We start from the raw sequence: 15,864 nt of genomic DNA on the forward strand, positions 1-15,864 counted from the left end.
GGACCAGCTCTTACTTTCATTGATCTTTTCTATTGTTTTTAGCCTCTATTTCATTTATTTCCACTCTAATTTTTATTATTTCCTTCCTTCTACTGACTTTGGGCTTCATTTGTCCTTCTTTTTCTAGTTCTTTTAGGTGTAGTGCCAGACTGTTTGAGACTTTTCTTGTTTCTTGAGGTAGACCTGTATTGCTATATACTTTCTTGTTAGTACCACTTTTGCTGCATCCCATAGATCTTGGTATGTTTTCATTTTCATTTGTCTCCAAGTATTTTTTTATTTCTCTTTTGATCCAGTAGTTGTCCAGTAGCATGTTGTTTAGTTGCCACGTATTTGTGACTTTCCACCTTTCTTCTTATAGATAACTTCTTAATTACCTACTATTGTGGTCAGGAAAGATGTTTGATGATTTCAATCTCCTCAAATGTATTGATACTTGTTTTGTTTCCCACCACATGGTCTACCTTTGAGAATGTTCCATGTGCACTTGAGAAGAATGTATATTCCACTACTTTTGGATGGAATATTCTATATATTTCTATTAAGTCCATTTGGTCTAGTGTCTCATTTAAGGCCACTTTTCTTTGTTGGTTTTCTGTCTCGATGATCTATCCATTGATGTAAGTGGGATATTGCTGTGTTGCTGTCAATTTCTCCCTTTAGGTCTGTTTATAGGTGCTTCACCTACTTTGATGCTCCTATGTTACGGGCATATATATTAATAAATGTTATGTCTTCTTGATGGATTGTCCTTTTTATCATTATATAATGTCTATCTTTGTCTCTCATCTTTTTTAGCTTCAAGTCAATTTTGTCTGGTATAAGCATGGCTACATTCACTCTCTTTTGGTTGCCATTTGTTTGGCATATCATCTTCCACCCCTTCACTCTGAACTTGTTTGTCTTTAGAGCTGAGAAGGGTCTTTGGAGGCAGCATTCTGTTGGGTCTTGTTTTTTAATCCACTCAGCCACTCCGTGCCTCTTGATTGATGAATTCAATCCATTTACTTTTAGAGTGATTATTGATATATAAGGACTTAATACTGCCATTTTATCTTTTGTTTCCTGGTTGCTCTATGTTTTCCTTGTTTCTTTTCCCTGTGTTTCTGCCATTTCAGTTCATCATTTTCTGTAATGTTTCTCAGTTTCCTCTTTTTTTATGTTTCGTGACTCTGCTCCGAATTTTTGTTTTGTGGTTACCATGAGGTTTGTATAAAAACGATTTCATAGATGAGATAGTGCTTTTTCTGCTGATAGCATCTTATCTGCATACACCTATGAAGACCCCATCCTCTCCCTCTTCCCCTTCTATGTTTTTGTCACAAAGTATTCCTTTTTGTATTGTTTGTTACCAAATTGAAGTGGCTATAGCTATTTTTAATGCTTTCTTTCCCTTGAACCTTTGTTATAATTGGTTTACTAACCTATTCTGATATAGAGAGTTGCAATTTTCTGATTCTATCTACTTATCATCTTGATTAAAGTTTTGCATACCTTTGCCTTTTTGTTTCAGGTAGAAGAGCTCTTTTCAAGATTTCTTGTGAGGCAGGTCTAGTGGTTATGAATTCCCTCAAGCTTTGGTTTGTCTGGGAGAGCCTATCTTTCTCCTACATATTTGAAAGATAATTTTGCTGGATAGAGTATTTTTGGCTGACAATTTTTATCTTTCAATATTTCGAATATATCATTTGATTCTCTCCTGGCCTGCAGAGTTTCTGCTGAGCAATCTGCTCATAGCCTAATGGGGGTTCTTTGGTAGGTTATTGTTTTTATCTCTCTGGCCACCCTTAATATTCTTTCTTTGTCACTGACTTTTGACAACTTTAATATAGTGTGCCTTGGAGAAGGTCTTTTTGCACTGAGATAATTAGATGTTCTATTAGCTTCATGTACTTGTATATCCAGTTCCTTCTCCAGGGTTGGAAAGTTCTCAGTTATTATTTCTTTAAATAAGCTCTCTGTTCCATTCTCCCCCTCTTCTCCTGCAATACCCATTATGCTTATGTTGCTTTTCCCAATTGAGTCAGATATTTTTCATAGAATTTCTCCATTTTTAAAAAATCTTAGTTCTCTCTTCTTCCACCTAAGTCATTTCTAGATTTCTATCTTCGAGCTCACTAGTTCTCTCTTCCATATGGTCTCCTCTACTTCCAATGCTTTCTACTTTATTCTTCCTCTCTTTTATTGATTTCTTCAGCTCTAGAGTTTGTTTGGTTCTTTTTTAGAGTTCCAATCTCTTTGGTCAAGTAATCCTTCTGTTCATTAATTTTATTCCGGATCTCACTGAGCTGTCTTCCTGAGTTTTCTTGTAGCTCACTGAGCTTCTTCATGACGGCTATTTTGAATTCTCTATCAGTTAGATCACAATCTTCGATGACTTCAAGTTTGGTTTCTCAAAAATTGTCATTGTTTTTTGTGATATCAAGTTACTATAGTTTCTCATGGTGCTTGATGAATTGTTCCTCTGCCAGTGCACTTATAATAGCAAACACCTTTCTTATTTAGGTAAGGCTTTGTTTACTTTGATTCTGAGCTGCTTCTGGTTGTATTTAAGAGCCTGCACTTTCCACCCTCCACTGCCTCTGTCAAAGGTATCATCAGTGCCTTTGTTGTGCTTCACATGCCTCCAAGGTTGCTGATGCCTTACTGCTATAGTGTTGCTGCAATTGTGGGCATCGCCACTGGGGTCACCAGACTGGCAGGAACCTCTGCTGCTTCTGGGCTGCCTGGGTCACAGGTTTCCCCACTGTGGTAGGGAGAGGGGGAGGTTATGGCAGGAGCCAGAGTCACAGGCACCTCCACTATGTCCAGCTTTGGTGGGTCTGCAGGCACTGCTGCTATGAGTGCCACTGCAGCTAGGGGAACCCATGGCTGTGGGCTCCACTGTTGTTACCAGGCTTACTGTAGCCTCAGCTACTGATGCTGCTGTGCCCTGCCTACACAGCTGCTCCTGGGTATTCTGGGGGTGCTGGCATCACCACTGCTGGGAGCATTGGGTTCATGGGTGTCACCACCACTGCTGGGGGTGCTGGGGTAGCAGATGCCACTGACATTGACAGTGCCACAGCAGGAGGGGTTCCTAGGGTCACGAGTGCCACCACAGTTCCTGGAGTCTCTAGTCTTGGGTGCCAGAGTGGTTCCTGGAACCTTAGGTCACAGGCACTGCCGTTGCTACCAGCAGCACTGGGGTCGTGGATGAAGCCCCCACTGCTGAGAGGGCCAGGGTCACAGGCACCACCGCTGGGGAAGGGGGAGGTGAGTGGGTCACAGGTACTGCTGTAGTTCCTGGAGCCTCCAGTCTCAGGAGCTGCCATCACTGCTTCTCTGGTTCCATTGCCCCCACAAGGTACAGTCCACCCACCTTCAGATGTATAGACATATGGATCTCTCAGGCATTCTGGTGTGCTGTGCGGAGTCCTTTGTTTGTCTAGGACTTTGTAGTTCTTAATGTCCTACTGGTTGTAACTTAGAGGGGAGAGACAGGGAGCAACTCACTCTGCCATGATGCTGATGTCACTACCCTCTTTTTCCATTTATGTTGATGTATAGGGGAAGCAACAACAGGCAACTCTGGGAGCAGAAGCAAAATGGGGAACAGATTCAGTAGCTGTTTCTTGGTCCAAGAGCGCCCTTTTCTGTTGGTCAATAATATAAAATTTCTTTAATAAGCAATGTCCAGCTAGTGGGTGGGGGGAGTTATCCATTTTCTTAGGAATCTTTGACTTGCTGTTGTATCTGATGGGTTGTCATCTTCAGCTTCTTGTTCCCTTTTTCCTATCACCCACAAAGCGTGCCTGGGACACCACTCCCTTTCTAGACGACTTCGTATCTCTCAGAAGTGACGTCTCTGGTCCCACTCACCTTCTAAACTCCTTCCTTTTGACCTTCCACTAGCCACTGCTCTGATCCACCAGGTCTCATACCTGTTTGCAGCATTTTGCCACTATGGATGAGACCACAAGCAGTTTGGTTTAACCAGAGTCCCAACTTAGACAAGGTCTATGACAGAAGAAAAACCTGGAAGATTTGCAGGAAGTAGATCACAGAGGACTTCCTATGGAGGCTTTTGCAATGATTTGAGCAAGCAATAAGGGATCTAAAGTAAAACAGGAGAGATGAAGAGAAAGGAATTGCTTTAAGAGAGATTTAGAAGGAAGAACCAAGATCACTTGGTGACTGATTTGAGGTGGGAAGGAGGGAAGATATCTGAGCTTTGGGTTTGGGTTCCTGAATGAATGGATGGATGGTGGCGCTAATTCACTGAAAGAGGAACTCTGGAGGATGAGGTTTGGGGAAGGGCAAGGGAAGACAAGTGGAATCTGAAGTACCCTTGTGAGAATGCCAAGGAATGTTCTGGCTGGAGACACAGATCTGGGTGTTGTTGGTATATAAGTAGGAGTTGATGCCCAAGAATACATGAAATCATCCAACAAGGGAGGATAGACTGAGAGGGAAAGAGAGATGAGGACAGAGATTTGGGGCCTAGCAACAATTAAGGAGTAGACAGAGCGGAAGTATCACTGAAGAAGAAGAATGAATTACAGATCAGGAAAGCAGGAGAAAAGCTGGAGACAATGGCTATCAAAAAGAAGACAGGCTAAGAATAATTACTACAATGGATTAAGACAAAATATTAAATGTATCATATTAATACTAAAAATAAAAATCTAGTTGCTATAAGAGGATGTTCAGGAACCAACTCATTATTTTGAAAACTGGTGAATAAAGAGGAAAGAATCCATCTATTCTGCCTTGCCTATATAAACAATACCAACTGGATAACTGGATGGGGGATGTTTCTCAGATAGAAGAATCCCAGATAATAAATGAAGAATAACAAAATTATATCCTGAGTGAAGTAATGGAGCCAGTTCAGCATCAAAAGAAAAAGAGAGAAAACGAGGCATTATGTGCCTCCTGATGGAAGAATATAACACCATGTATGAAGATGTCTTACATAAAAAGGAAAATAATCACATATGCATCTGATCAAGTCTCCAGGTCAGTGGTTCTCAACCAGTGGCAATTTTTCTCAGAGTGTGGGAGAGACATGGCTGAAGAGTCAGGGTGTGGGAAAGAGGATGGACAGTGGGGTCACATTACGGGATGGGAGAAATGTGGGTCAGGGTATGGAGGAGGGCTTCAAAAGGGGAAAGTCATAATTTTTATTGGACATATCCCAGACTCAGTGTTATCCTGCCTCCCGGGATAAAAGACAGGAAAAGAGAGATGGTTTCCAGCTCTGGGCACAAGGGCCCAGGGATACAAGTAGCCCATTTATGTTCAGGAAGATGTGCTAAGGCGGACTTCAAGGTGGTCCCACGCAGGGCTGCAACGCTGCAAGGAGTCAGGTGGGCAGACAGGGCCGCTTGGAACAAGGAAGAAGATCCCTACTGTCCAGGGCCCCATCTCCAAGTAGGATCAGTGAGTCTGGGCAGGCAGGGTTAACAGGGGCACCTGGGCCTGTAGAATTCACTGCAGAGGCCCCCGGGTCTGGGACAGGATTCTCTGCTCGAGCTTGGCGTACTGCGGGAGGAGGGCCTCGTAGACCTGGGGGGTGGAAAGAACAGTTTAGAATGGGGAGGGGGAGGTGTCTCTTGCACATTTTTGCAACTTTCAATTTTAAAATTTTACATCCCATTTACTTGCAACTTAATTTTTTTGCTAGGCAAAAAAAGAAAAGAAGTGTCAATTCACAAAAGACAAAATGCTAGTAGTCCTCAAACCTATAGTTTAAGATATTTTTTAATGCAAATTATGACAAGAAGCAAATTTTTGTTACCAAATCTACAAAATTAAAAAAAATTCTGATGAAGGTACTTGGAAATGGCTGTCTTATTGCACAGCTGGTGGAAGTTGGTGGTGCAACCCTTTTGGAAATAAACTTGACTTTACATCTGTATTAAGAGGCTTGAAAAATTCCCATTGCCTTTGACCTAATTATGCTACTACTGCAAAGCTCTCCTAAGGAAATAATCCTAAATGTAGGGTGCTAGGCCAACCAAGGGCCTTCTTAGACACCACTAAACACTGAGACTCATAAGACTACCATGGGCCACACCTTGGCCCTCAAAAGGATACACTGGCGAAACATACCTGTTGGCACAGTAGCTGCAGGCGCTCCTCTTCAATGGGAGACCATGTAGTGGTCCCTATAGCAGTTTGCACAGGTGTCCAGGAAAGGGTCTCTTCATCTCCCTGCCTTCTCCCCTCCCCGCCCCCCAGGTTATAGCTCAGGTACAAGGAGACGAAATCCAGATTGAACAGGTGCAAGAACCACCTTGGCTTTGAAACTTTGTGTCTCACAGGTCTATCTCTTGTAACAACTCCATAAGCAAGAGACATGCCCATGAGACGTCACTGCACTCAGGAAAGCACTAAGTATGACTTCCCATCAGGTATTTATGGTTTTCCTACTCCAGCTGCAGTTTCCCAATTAAAGGCCATTTTTACATAAGTAATGTTGCCTGTGACATTCTTTATTAATTTTATGACATGTAATTAATTTTATTAATTTATTATCCATTTTTAATAAGTCCCAAAGGAAACCTAGTTTAAAAAGTTAACCAAAGGACAGCTAATCTTCGACAAAGGAGCTGAGGGCATACAATGGAGAAAAGAAAGTCTTTTCAACAAATGGTGCTGGGAAAACTGGAAAGCCACATGTAAAAGAATGAAAATTGACCATTCTTTCTCACCATTCACCAAAATAAACTCAAAATAGATCAAAGACCTAAAGGTGACACCTGAAACCATAAGGCTTCTAGAAGAAAATGTAGGCAGTACACTCTTTGACATCAGTATTAAAAGGATATTTTCAGACACCACGTCTTCTCAGACAAGGGAAACAATAGAATAAACAAATGGGACTTCATCAGACTAAAGAGCTTCTTCAAGGCAAATGAAAACAGGATTGAAACAAAAAAACAACCCACTAACTGGGAAAAAATATGTGCAAGTCATACATCTGACAAAGGCTTAATATCCATAATATATAAAGAACTCACACAACTCAACAACAAAAAATCAAACAACCCGATCAAAAAATGGGCAGGAGACATGAACAGGCATTTCTCCAAAGAAGATATACGAATGGCCAATAGGCACATGAAAAGATGTTCATCATTGCTGATCATAAGGGAAATGCAAATCAAAACTACACTAAGATATCACCTTACTCCCATTAGAATGACATAAATACCTAAAACTAATAGTAACAAATGTTGGAGAGGTTGTGGAGAAAAAGGAACCCTCATACACTGCTGGTGAGAATGCAAACTGGCGCAGCCACTATGGAAAACAGTATGGAGATTCCTCAAAAAATTAAAAATAGAACTATCATACGATCCAGCCATTTCACTACTGGGTATCTATCCAAAGAGCTTGAAGTCAGCAATTCCAAAAGTCCTATGCACCCCAATGTTCACTGCAGCATTATTTACAATAGCCAAGACATGGAAACAACCTAAGTGCCCATCAACAGATGACTGGATAAAGAAGATGTGGTATATATATACAATGGAATACTACTCAGCTGTAAAAAAGAACAAAATCGTTCCATTTGCAACAACATGGATGGACCTCGAGGGAATTATGTTAAGTGAAATAAGCCAGATAGAGAAGGACAATCTCTGTATGACTCCACTCATATGAGGAATTTAAAAATGTAGACAAAGAGAACAGATTAGTGGCTACCAGGGGAAAGGTGGGGTGGGGGTGGGCACAAAGGGTGAAGGGGTGCACCTACAACACGACTGACAAACAATAATGTACAACTGAAATTTCACGAGATTGTAACTTATCATTAACTCAATAAAAATTAAAAAAAAAAGTTAAGCAAAGGTCAAATTCTCATGCAGAATAGGAAAAGGTTTTGTTAACCCTTTACCCACACGGGGTTAATTATAATAATTGAAAAACTGGAAGCAACCACTCTCAAATGGTCAAGTAAATTATGTTTCATTTGCCAGATCAAATATTACAGTCATAAAAAATAATGTGTATATGCATTTTTAAGATTGTAAATACTTATGTTGTAATGCAGAATTTTAAAAGAAACGGGATAAAAAATTATATATGCAGTGTGCTGTGTAATAAACCAAAACCAACAAGGGACAAAAGACCAGAAAGAAATACAACCTCACATTCTTATCCTTCATTCCTTTTTTTTTAAAGCTGTTTTTGCCTGTGGCTCTGTAGAAATGTAGGTACACTTCAGGTGAGCACATGTTGTCTTACAGACAAGATACACTTGAGACCGAGGGACTCAGATTTCCTTGGGACTCATAAACATCACTAGCAGCTCATGGCAATCCCATTGCTTCTTAATTTGGCTTAATTAGCTCCAACATCAAATACTTTAGTAACTGATTATGCAACTAGGGCCACTCTTGGTGCAGCTGGAGCAGCTCTGTGAATGTCGTCAGAGGATGGAAGGGGTTTTGATTTTCTTCTCCAAGGAGGAAATTCCAACATTCAGCTGAGCTGAGAAAGAAAACACTCTTGCTGTTTTGAGTTTCCCCTTCAGCACAGCACTGCTGTAGCTGCCATAGACAGAAAGCAGAGATGCTGCCCTGCTGTGAAGAGTTTACAGTCCAGTCCTCAAATAGGTCACTTACGCCAAAAATGACAGAGTGTCACTGCTTGCAAACTGGTGTTGAGAAGGATTCCAAGGTTATACTTGGATATAATGGTAAAGAGTTCCATGAGCTGTGAGTGACTTTGGTCATGGGCAAGCCAGGGACAGTGGCGGTACATACACTGAGTATTTGCTATCTGTAATGTGGCAGATGCAGCCATTTGTTGCCCTAAAGCTCTCCCCAACTACCTTCTTCCTTGCTGGTCACCTTCCAGAAAGGACGAAAGAGCCAGACCCTACCGCAGCCTTTCTTACAGCCAAGGCTGACCAGATGACCAAGTGGTCGTCTGTGGGGGAGCTGAGGGTACAGACCCATCTGTCTCTCCCTGATGAGCAAGAAGTGTGTGAGGAGAGACTCTGCCAAGGCCATGCTCTGACTCCCACCAGTGAAGACAGTTGTGGGGAGACACGATGTCTGGAGCAGCTGCAGACATCCTGTGATCATTCTGGAAACATCTAGAGCTGCACTCTCCAATATGGCAGCCGCAAGCTACATATGCCTTTGAGCACTTGACACGTGACTAGTGCTATAGCACAAAATGCACACCAGATTTCAAAAGCTTCATACAAAAAAAAGAATGTAAAACATCACATTAGCAATTTTTCGTATTGATTACATGTTGAAATGACAATATTTTGCACATACTGAATGAAATAAAATATATTATTAAAATTAGTCATTTATTTTTACCTTTTCAAAAAATGAGAGAACTGAAAAATTTAAAATGGCACATGTGGCTCTCCTGATGTTCCCACTGTCCACTGCTGATCTGGAGAACTTCAGGGACATGACCCAGAGCCCTGACATTGTTAAACCACTGAACCAACACCAGCAACTACCTTCAGCCTTCCTGTTACATAATAAAGCCATTATAGTCAAGGATTCTTTTTAAGCCTCACAATTAGGTTAAAAGAAGGCAGGAGAGATGTTGTCCCCACCTCACAGATGAAGAAACAGAGGTTCAGAGATGAGGAGTGCTGCTCAAGGTCACATGAATGTCACATCGTGAGGGAGAGGCAGAATAAGAATCAGAACCCAAAGACCTTTTATCTCAATGTAGGATCTTTCCACTGCATTGAGCTGCATCAAACATAAGGACACACAACAGAAAATAATAGAAGCTTGGGCATACCTACATGTGGGTTATCTGGTCACCTGGAAAGCATGAGCTTCTGCTCCAAGATATGCTGGGAGATAATTCTCCATGGTGTTTCTATACCTCTGGTGACAGCTTTAGTTCCAGACTATCTTTTTAAGGATGTTTGTATAGCAAACAGTCTTGGAAGACAGAGAGAGTGTTGCCCTCTGGGGCAGAGAGAAAATTTGTTTGCTGACCAGGATAATAAAGATAATATCTCCTTTGGGGGCAAAGGTTGGGCAGGTTTGCAGCTCCTTTATAAGGCTGGGGGTTTCCTAAGCCCGGGGTCCCTCAGTTGTGACACAGACATAGCGTGTGCACATATCTACCTGGGCCCACTCCACATCATCCCATGCACTTCAGGGCCAAGGAAAACCGATGCAAGCATGAAGCTCATGCTGCCTGCTGTACTGTGAGTAATAAAGCGCTCTGTCTGTGCTGCCTCTGCGCCTGGGCTGCAAGAACCTTCCACAAACAGGAAGAGTGGTGTAGTGGATGTGTGGCATACCACCCAGACTGCCATTCAGAAAGGAAGAACTTATTCTCCCAGCCCTCAGCTGACAGCCCTCTTTGGGGATTGTTTCAGCTAAAGGAGAGCTGCCTTACCCCATCCTGATGTGACCTGCATACAATGACTGATTGACATGGTACCCCATGGTGTAAAGGCCTGGCCCCCTCACCCAACAGGGTAAAACTCTAAAGGGTCATCCCAGCTTAAGAACTTCCTGCAGGATGGGCTGAGGGCTCCAGTGAGATTACACTGCAGGTCACCTCCTCCTGTGCTCAGTCCTGCCTCCTCCTTTTTCCTTCCACATATGTAGATCCCAAAAGCGCCCTCTAATAAATCTCCTGCATCTTAATCCACATCTCAGAGGCTGCTTTCTGGGAAATCCAACCCGTAATAAGTAGGATCTGACATCATAGGTACTTCCTGGCCCGAGTGACTGAACAACTGTCTTGGATCCAGACTTCCAATCTGAGTGCTAGAAACCCAGCACGTCTTGTGCTTAGGTGAAGAGTGTTTCAGTGGCTTCTGTAACTGGGTGAAATGGAAGGGCCCACCCTGAGGCATTCGGAGCAATGAAGATATGCCCAGCAATCTATCTGACCCCTGGGGCTATAAAATCAGCAGGACCTGTGAATCTCAGTTGACAACCTGGCTTCTTTTCCTCTGCTTCCTTGACAATTAAAAAAAAAAGTAGAATTTCCCCTTTAGTTGAGCACATCAACTTCAAGGTAGGTAACAAAGAAAAACTTACCTTTTGGAAAAAAGAACCTAGTTGGTTTTCACAATGCAAATGCTATGACTAAATTCTGATGGTCTCTTACCTGAGAAGCTCCTGGGGTTGGGGTAGCAGCTAATCTGGGATTTGGGGCTAACTTCACAACCTCTGAAAAGGGGACATCTGTTTCACCTGCAAGGCCTAGAAGGAAAGGCTCATTTCATATCAGTGCACATTATGCAGGACATTAACTGGAAACAGCATTTTATCTCTGGGGCGACATAATGTTCTAAAAGTGGACCATGGTGATGGCTGCACAACTCAGTAAATTTACTAAAAATTACTGAATTGCACACATAAAATTGGGTGATTTTTATGTCACATAAATTGTGCCTCAATAAAACATTAAAAAAAAAAAGACAGAGAAAGAAAAATTTCAAGTGCAAGCCTCGTCTGTCTCGCTTGCTGTGATAGTGCCTGTCACAGAACCAGAGGCTAACGCCTGACATCTGACAGAACGGGAGAGTCCGCCTGCCGCTCCTCCCTCACGTTGCTCCACTCGCCCTGTCACTCACCGCATTCAAGTCACCCTGGGATTCTTACAATTCCTTCTGCCTCAGAGCCTTTTCACTATGTAGAATGCTCTTCTCCCCTCCCTTCACATACCTATTCTATTCTCCTCAGATAAGCTGAAGCTAAGAATATCACTTGTTCAGGAGGCTCCCTAACCCTCCAGCCCTAAGTACCATCTGCTTTCCTCAGGGGACTTCTCACAATTTCTGGCCACAGATTGGTTTAAGGTCCCTTCCTTGCTAAGCCAGAAGCTCTGTGAGGCCAGGGACTGAGTCTCCAGCAGAGCCCTGGTGCCTAGCACACTGCCTACATAAAGGAAGCACTCAATAAACACCAAGCAAATGAGTGGCAGGGCTGGAAAAGAGGAAAGCTTGCCAGAGGTAGACAAGAAACAGTGAGGAATTTCCAGGCAATTTAAGGATTAGCATCAGATTGACAGGGAAATGCAACACCACCAAGAGTGAAGGAGGGCCCCCTGAAGATGTGGGGCCCAGTTTTCTAACTGAACGATGGAATATCCCAGTTCAGAGCTGTTGGATGAACGGCTGGGGTGAGGGGAGGGGTGGCCAGCAGAAGACCCAATCAAAAGACATAGTCCTCTCTTCACTCATCCACAGACTGGCTGCGTGTGAGATTTATCCCCAGATCTCCAAATAAAGTGGCTGACACGCCTCGGGGTGGGAACTGTTGTGCTAGGGCTTAGCCCAGGCTTTGGTTTTCTAAGGCAGAGCAGGGCAGTACCCCAGGCAACCTCTGACAACTAAATAGGCACAGAAAAGGGAAAATAAAAAAGAAACGCAGTGCAGCAGAGCAGTGGCGTCCCTAAAGGGTCATTGCTTTCCTGCTTCAGCAGAAGGAGGAACAGGAAGAGGATCCCAGGCTTCTCATGGGCAACACTGAAGGCTGGAAGATTATGGAACAGTGCTTCTGAAGTTCTGAGAAAAAGTATTTTGAACTTAGAGTCCTTTGCTCAGCCAAGGTAGCATTCTTTGGGAGGGTGGAACAAAGCCCTCACTGCACATATAAGGCCTCAGAAAATGATCACCTACTGAATTCTCTCTTAAAAACTTACTTAGGTTGTATATTCCAGCAAAACTAGCATAGAAATGAAGAAGGAGAAACAAACTGCAGGGACTCAAAAAAAGAAAGAAAGAAAATCTCATCGGTAAATGCAAATAAAAGCCAATATGATGTAAAGTTTAACTGAAAACGCAACAATCTTGCCCAATGATCTTGGAGGTGATCCAGGAGGTGGCAGTGAGGTGGGGTGAGGTGGAGAGGGTGGAGAGAGAGGGGAATAAAAGAGTAAGAGGTTAATTATTAAGAGAAGGCTATGGTCCTTAATTAATTCTCAATGTTGATAGAAAAACATAAGTTTAAATAAGTGTGTTAAAAAGTTAAGAGTAAACGCATGAAGAATGGAACTGCTAGAGGGAAAAGACAAAGCCCTGGATGTACACAGGCAGCCGAAGGAGCAGCCTGAACAGGCAGAGAACAGTAGGAGGAAGAACGACCTTGTGGGCCTGTGCTGCTCCGGCCAGAACTCGCCTAGATGGGGGAGATTCCTGTGATATCCGGAGTTTCAGCGAGGCCTCCTTGAGAGCAATGGGCCCCCATGGAGCTGTCCAAGGTCCTGGACTGCTTGGCTCTGAAGCCTTCGCCTTTGTCTCAACTTCCTGTTCTTGCTGAAAAGATGGCTCTGGACGTCATCCATCTCTCCTGCCCACCAGCTGTCCAGACCCATGCCTGTGTGCCCTCAAGCACTCCCTGTGTCCTTTCAAAATGTCCCTGTGCTACGCCTCAGTCTGACCAGGCCTCATTCAATTAGGACCCTGTCTCTCTTTCCCCACTTTAAGCAGAGAATAAAGGAACAGAGGATTTGGGTTGGAGAAAAATAAAGCTAATGTCCCCAAGACTCCAATGGCCCTAAAGAATGGGAACATCCCAATCTCCCCTTTTAGCCTCCTCAGCCCAGCCAGTGCTCCAACCTCTTCCAGAGGCATCTGTCCCCCATCCATCGACCTACCATGAAATGCTCGGTATGCAGAGCCCACACAGGCTGAGTTGGCGGTGTCTATGACATACACTGGGGCACCAAACACATCTGCAAGCACCTGGAAAGAATAGAGTTTCCTCAGAGGGAACACGGACATTTTGGCATGCATTTTCCAGGCTCCTTCTTTGTATGTCTCCTGATGCCTTCCATTTCACCTCTACTGCCTTAAAGGAAATACACTTGGCCATGCCACCCCGGTGATAATAGGGTCAGGATGACCTGGGAGAAGTCTCTAGTGGAGGGCCACAGCTCTCCAACTTGTCCCTGCACTGTTTAACCATTTTATCACAGACAAGGAGGAAGACTTAGGAAGTATGTTTAGCAAAGGGTCAGAGTGGAGATGGCTGGGTATCAGACTAATATAACAAGCCCAAACAAACCCAAACTAACAAAGGCATGTTTTATGGGGATAAAAATAAACTTTTCCATTTAGGTTCCAAAAATGATTTGCATGAATTTAGAATGGAGGACCTGTACTAAGAGGAGGTCACATGGAAAAGATTTGGGAGTCTTAGTTGACCAGAGGTAGTGTAGTACTAGATGCCATTGACGCTCCATCTGGATCCCCTTCATTGAACCAGTGTGCGCCCCTCCCCCAGATGCTGTGAGTATTGCTGATGGCTCACAGATGCCCTTCCTCAAAAGAATTGCTCTTGGATGAACAGAGGCTGCCTCTCACATGAAGTTATTCTCACCTCTCCCCAGGGCAGCCAGTTGGCCCCCTTACTCAACGTGGAACCAAGCCTGTGGTATAGTTCATGTTCCAGATATCCCCATGGGATGGAACTGAAGCTGACTCCAGCTAAAACCACATCCTTGTTTTTCCTTCTTCCCCTGACCTACCTGCATCCATTTCTCCTGGCAGCACTCTCCAAGAAATCACTTGTATAAAAATTCCCATTTCAGGCTCTGCTTCTATAGAATCTTACCTAAGTCAGGTATACTACAAGTCAACAGCTGATGCAGTTACTCAAACAGCTAAGACAGCATGAGGCTATATCCAAAAATGCTCAGTACTCCAATAAAATACTGACAGCCTCACGATGTGATAGCCTCATTGTCAGACATCTGCAGGTTGACTCCACCTTTGGTCATATATTTCCAGCATAACAGAGGACTAGAAAGACAGTGACAAAGTCTAGAAACTCTATTACAAGAGAAACGGAAAATTAGAGATGTTTACATTGGAAGGGAGAAACCTTGAGGTAGACAAGAATGCTGGCATTAGATGTCAGAAGGTTTGCCATGTGGTAGGACAGGCACTTTCCTACCAGTGCTGGTATCAGAGAGTGGAGTTATACAGGGCAGTGGATTTCACCTAAGTATAAGAGAGAACCTGCTCACAGCGTGAGCTGTAAGGCAATAGAGCTGGCTTCCCGGGAGAGTGTGAGCTGTGAGCCCCCCATCTCTTCAGGAGTGGTAACATAGGCAATCCTTATTGCTGAGTGTCTGGCTCTTAGAAGTAATAGACGTGTAGGAGGCCCTAGTGCAGGGCCTGCTACAAGCACTTACCTGTAAGATGTCTCTGTTGTGAGATGCCCCTCCAGTGGCCAAAATCTTTGTCTTGGGCACTGCAAGAAAACAGAAAAAAACAGCTGTGACAAGTCTCCCAAGGCAGTAAAGGCTGTTTTCCAGAGTTCTTCAGCCACAGAGGGCTTGTGTTGGGCCAACGCCTCTTGCTTATCATTGGGACTGGGGGAGAGACTCAAAGCCGGCTCTGTCCATGCAGCCTTGTCACATGTAATCTTCTGTAAAGCTGCTGCCCCACCCACCTCTTACTGTCTTCACTTTTTATAAATCATTAAACAACAAAATCTCTCAACAAACCAGGAATAAAAGGGAATTTACTTAAATTGATAAAGGCCATATATCCAAAATTTACAACGAACATCATTCTGAAGAGAAACATTTAGAAGCATTCTCTTTAAGACTGGTGTTCCTCCCAGACCCTAAAAATGGCCTCCAAATGACCCCTGACTTCCGATATTCCTACCTTCATGCAGTTCCCCTTCACATTCAATTGGGCTTACTCGATACCCGTAGGATATTGTATAAATGATGGAGTGTGATTTCCAAGACTAGGTCATAAAAGACATTGAGGCTTCCGCCTTGCTCTGTTGTAGATCACTCTATCTTGGACCACTCACTTTGGGGGCAGCCAACTGCCATGTCATGAAGACACTCAAGTGGTCCTGTGGAGAGGCCTACAAGGTGAGGAACTGAGGCCTCTTGCTA

General features: G+C 43.5%; 1 protein-coding gene across 3 annotated transcripts in view; it reads right to left on the minus strand.

Annotated features, from left to right (window-relative positions):
• Positions 1-5,151: 5,151 nt before the first annotated feature.
• The window catches only part of XYLB (xylulokinase), a 49,708-nt gene continuing 38,995 nt past the window's right edge, over positions 5,152-15,864 (minus strand). For all 3 annotated transcript variants that reach the window (XM_046646622.1, XM_046646608.1, XM_046646614.1), the window contains 4 exons: positions 15,142-15,200; positions 13,600-13,687; positions 11,107-11,201; positions 5,152-5,550 (listed from right to left, as the gene is read on the minus strand). In XM_046646622.1, the coding sequence (XP_046502578.1) occupies positions 5,473-5,550; positions 11,107-11,201; positions 13,600-13,687; positions 15,142-15,200 (320 nt within the window). In that variant the 3' untranslated portion in view covers positions 5,152-5,472. The remainder of the gene's footprint in view (positions 5,551-11,106; positions 11,202-13,599; positions 13,688-15,141; positions 15,201-15,864) is intronic.

This window comes from Equus quagga, chromosome 1 (assembly GCF_021613505.1).
Source record: "Equus quagga isolate Etosha38 chromosome 1, UCLA_HA_Equagga_1.0, whole genome shotgun sequence".
Lineage (NCBI taxonomy): Eukaryota > Metazoa > Chordata > Mammalia > Perissodactyla > Equidae > Equus > Equus quagga.